Genomic DNA, 2,653 nt, shown 5'->3' on the forward strand with positions numbered 1-2,653 from the left:
TCTTATCCTTTTCTCGATTCGGAAAGACTCCTCGCTTTGGAATAGACAAATCCTATCCTCAAGCGGGTCGCGCCCTTAGCTTGGCCGTTGGATCCGTCTACGCATGGGAGGCTCGCGATTGATCCGACTTGATCTAGGGTAAAAACACCGAATCTATAAAGAAAAGATTGAACAGTTTTTGAGAGGGAAGAAGAAAAAGAATGTGGAAAGCACATGTCTCCCATGACATGCGAAACGCATGCCACAATAAGCAGGGCTTTAGCTACTGCTGTTCCCTCTGGCGTAACCTCTTAGACTGAAACCAAGCCCTATGCTTGTAAATAGTGCTCATATCTAGCGGGAAGGCAGTGAGTTGGAGAACGAACAGAAATAAAGGAAATGTTCGTCCTGTACTAATGTTGATTCGAGAGACGAAATGGTGAGCTACCAAGTACTAAACCTTAACTATAAAAGAAAAATAAAGTCCATCGCTCTCGTCTTCTTCAACCACTTCTCCTCTTCTTTGCGTTCTCTTTCCTTCTCTTCCTTCTCGTTTCCTCTCACTCTTCCTCTTGTTTCGTCTCTTCGTCTCTTTCCTCGTCCTCTTTACTCTTCCTTCCTGTCCCTCAAAATTCCTCGTTTAGGCCTAATGTGGTTAACCTCATTCCTACGGAAAAAAAGTTCCCCAAAATTAAATTGAAATGGAACTCAAAAAAAAAAAAAAAACATTGTCCAAAAGTGGAAGGTACGCCGATTGGACGGAGCCACCTACATCTCGCCAGTTCTGCGAGCGACCCTATTTGTCCTCCCGCCACCAAGCTAGGGTCGGCTCCCGTACCTTAAAAATAGGAGGAAATAAACTCTTAAACTGGTGTATTATGTTTCGAGATTCCCAATCCACATCTCTTGCGGACGTTGCAAATGGAAGATTACAAATCACGGAATGGTGGTGAGTTATCAAACGACAGATAATCTGTCTCATAATCAACATGTACCCTAAACACAGTATTCATCTACCTTTCCCTTCATGCTGCGACATCCATCCCAATGGGGGCTAAACGCTCACTCCAACCCCTTGACTCGCACTCTTTACAGTGTACTTCTTCTCTTTTCGATTTCCGGACGATAAGACCTCCGTTGTTACAGTTCCCTCTATCAAAACTCTTTTTTCTTTTAAGAAGGAAGGGGAATTATTGTTAAGACACCTTTTTTTTTGTAAGCTGGCAATAAACTTACCAATCGGAGACGTTCTTTCTCTTGTTCCTTCTCTTCCTTCTTCCTAGCCAGCTCTTCCTTCTTTCTCGCCAGCTCTTGCTGTTTCTCTATTTGCTTCGGTGTCAACTTCTTTGGTTCGAGGGTTCTCCTAGGCACACTCTTTGGTGTTTTGGCAGCTGGTCTGGTTTTGGCACTTGGTGTTTTGTTAGCATCATCTGAAGGTTCTTCAGCATTGCTTGATGGTTTGGTTTTGGCACTTGTTTTGTTGGTATCATCCGAGGGTTCCTCATTGCTTGTATTAAGAGAACAATTAGCGGATGTTTGAGTTTCTTTAGTTTCTGGACTGTTTGGTGCTATTTCATTTGTGTCTGTACTATTTGTTACTTCATTGTTTGGACTGTCTTTGCCTTCAGTCTGATCATTAACTGGACTCTTTGTTTGTTTTTTAGTTTTCGTTTTAGTGTTACTAGGTGACTTTTTGCCTTTAGGAGTAGATTTTGATCTTTTCTCATTTGATTTTGGACTGTCATTTTGTTTGACAGTTTCTCCTTTTGTGTTACTAGCAGGTGACTTGGTATTTTCCGGGGTAGTTATTTTAGGCTCTTCCTTTTCAGTAGTGTCACTAGATTGTTCTTTTTTGTTTGAAGTAATAGACTCTATTGGCTTTTGATTTTCAGAGGTTTCAAGTTCTTTGTTAGCTTTGCCGGTTTTGGGTGTTTCCACAATTTCTTTTGTTACATTGGTATTGTCTGAATTATCATGGGATGAATTTTGTGCTTCTACATTGTCTACTTTAGTTGTTTGTTTATCACAGTTCTCTTAGCAAATTCTTCTTTAGTGTTACTATGAGGTGACTTGGTATTTTTAGGGGTAGTTATTTTTGGCTCTTCCTTTTCAGCAATGTCACTAGATGGTTCTCCTTTGTTTGAAGTAATAGAATCTATTGGTTGATTTTCAGAGGGTTCAAGTTCTTTGTTAGCTTTGCCGGTTTGGCAAATTCTCCTTTAGTGTTACTATGAGGTGACTTGGTATTTTTAGGTGTAGTTATTTTTGGCTCTTCCTTTTCAGCAATTTCACTAGATGGTTCTCCTTTGTTTGAAGTAATAGAATCTATTGGTTGATTTTCAGAGGGTTCAAGTTCTTTGTTAGCTTTGCCGGTTTTGGGTGTTTCCACAATTTCTTTCGTTACATTGGTATTGTCTGAATTATCATGGGATGAATTTTGTGCTTCTACATTGTCTACTTTAGTTGTTTGTTTATCACAGTTCTCTTTAGATTCATCCTCTGTTTTTGATTGCTCCTTCACTTGTTTACTACTGTTTTCATTTTCAATATTTTTAATATCATTTTCATTGTCAGATTCTATGATCATGACTTCTTCACTTTCAATTTTCTTCTTCTCAATTTGTTTGGCCATCTTTTCCCTCTCTACTTCTTCGGGTGTTTTCTTTCTTATTAT

The 2,653-nt window shown here is 39.5% G+C and overlaps 1 protein-coding gene across 1 annotated transcript; it reads right to left on the minus strand.

The window, feature by feature from the left end:
- Positions 1-97: 97 nt before the first annotated feature.
- Positions 98-2,640, minus strand: LOC103521184 (enolase-phosphatase E1-like). Its single transcript, XM_017448736.2, has 3 exons — positions 2,416-2,640; positions 1,216-1,964; positions 98-133 (listed from the first exon to the last, which is right to left on the minus strand). The coding sequence occupies exons 1-3, from the start codon at positions 2,609-2,611 to the stop codon at positions 98-100; spliced, it is 981 nt and encodes a 326-aa protein (XP_017304225.1). The 5' UTR covers positions 2,612-2,640.
- Positions 2,641-2,653: the final 13 nt, after the last annotated feature.

Source organism: Diaphorina citri, unplaced genomic scaffold, assembly GCF_000475195.1.
Source record: "Diaphorina citri unplaced genomic scaffold, Diaci psyllid genome assembly version 1.1 scaffold4693, whole genome shotgun sequence".
Taxonomy (NCBI): domain Eukaryota; kingdom Metazoa; phylum Arthropoda; class Insecta; order Hemiptera; family Psyllidae; genus Diaphorina; species Diaphorina citri.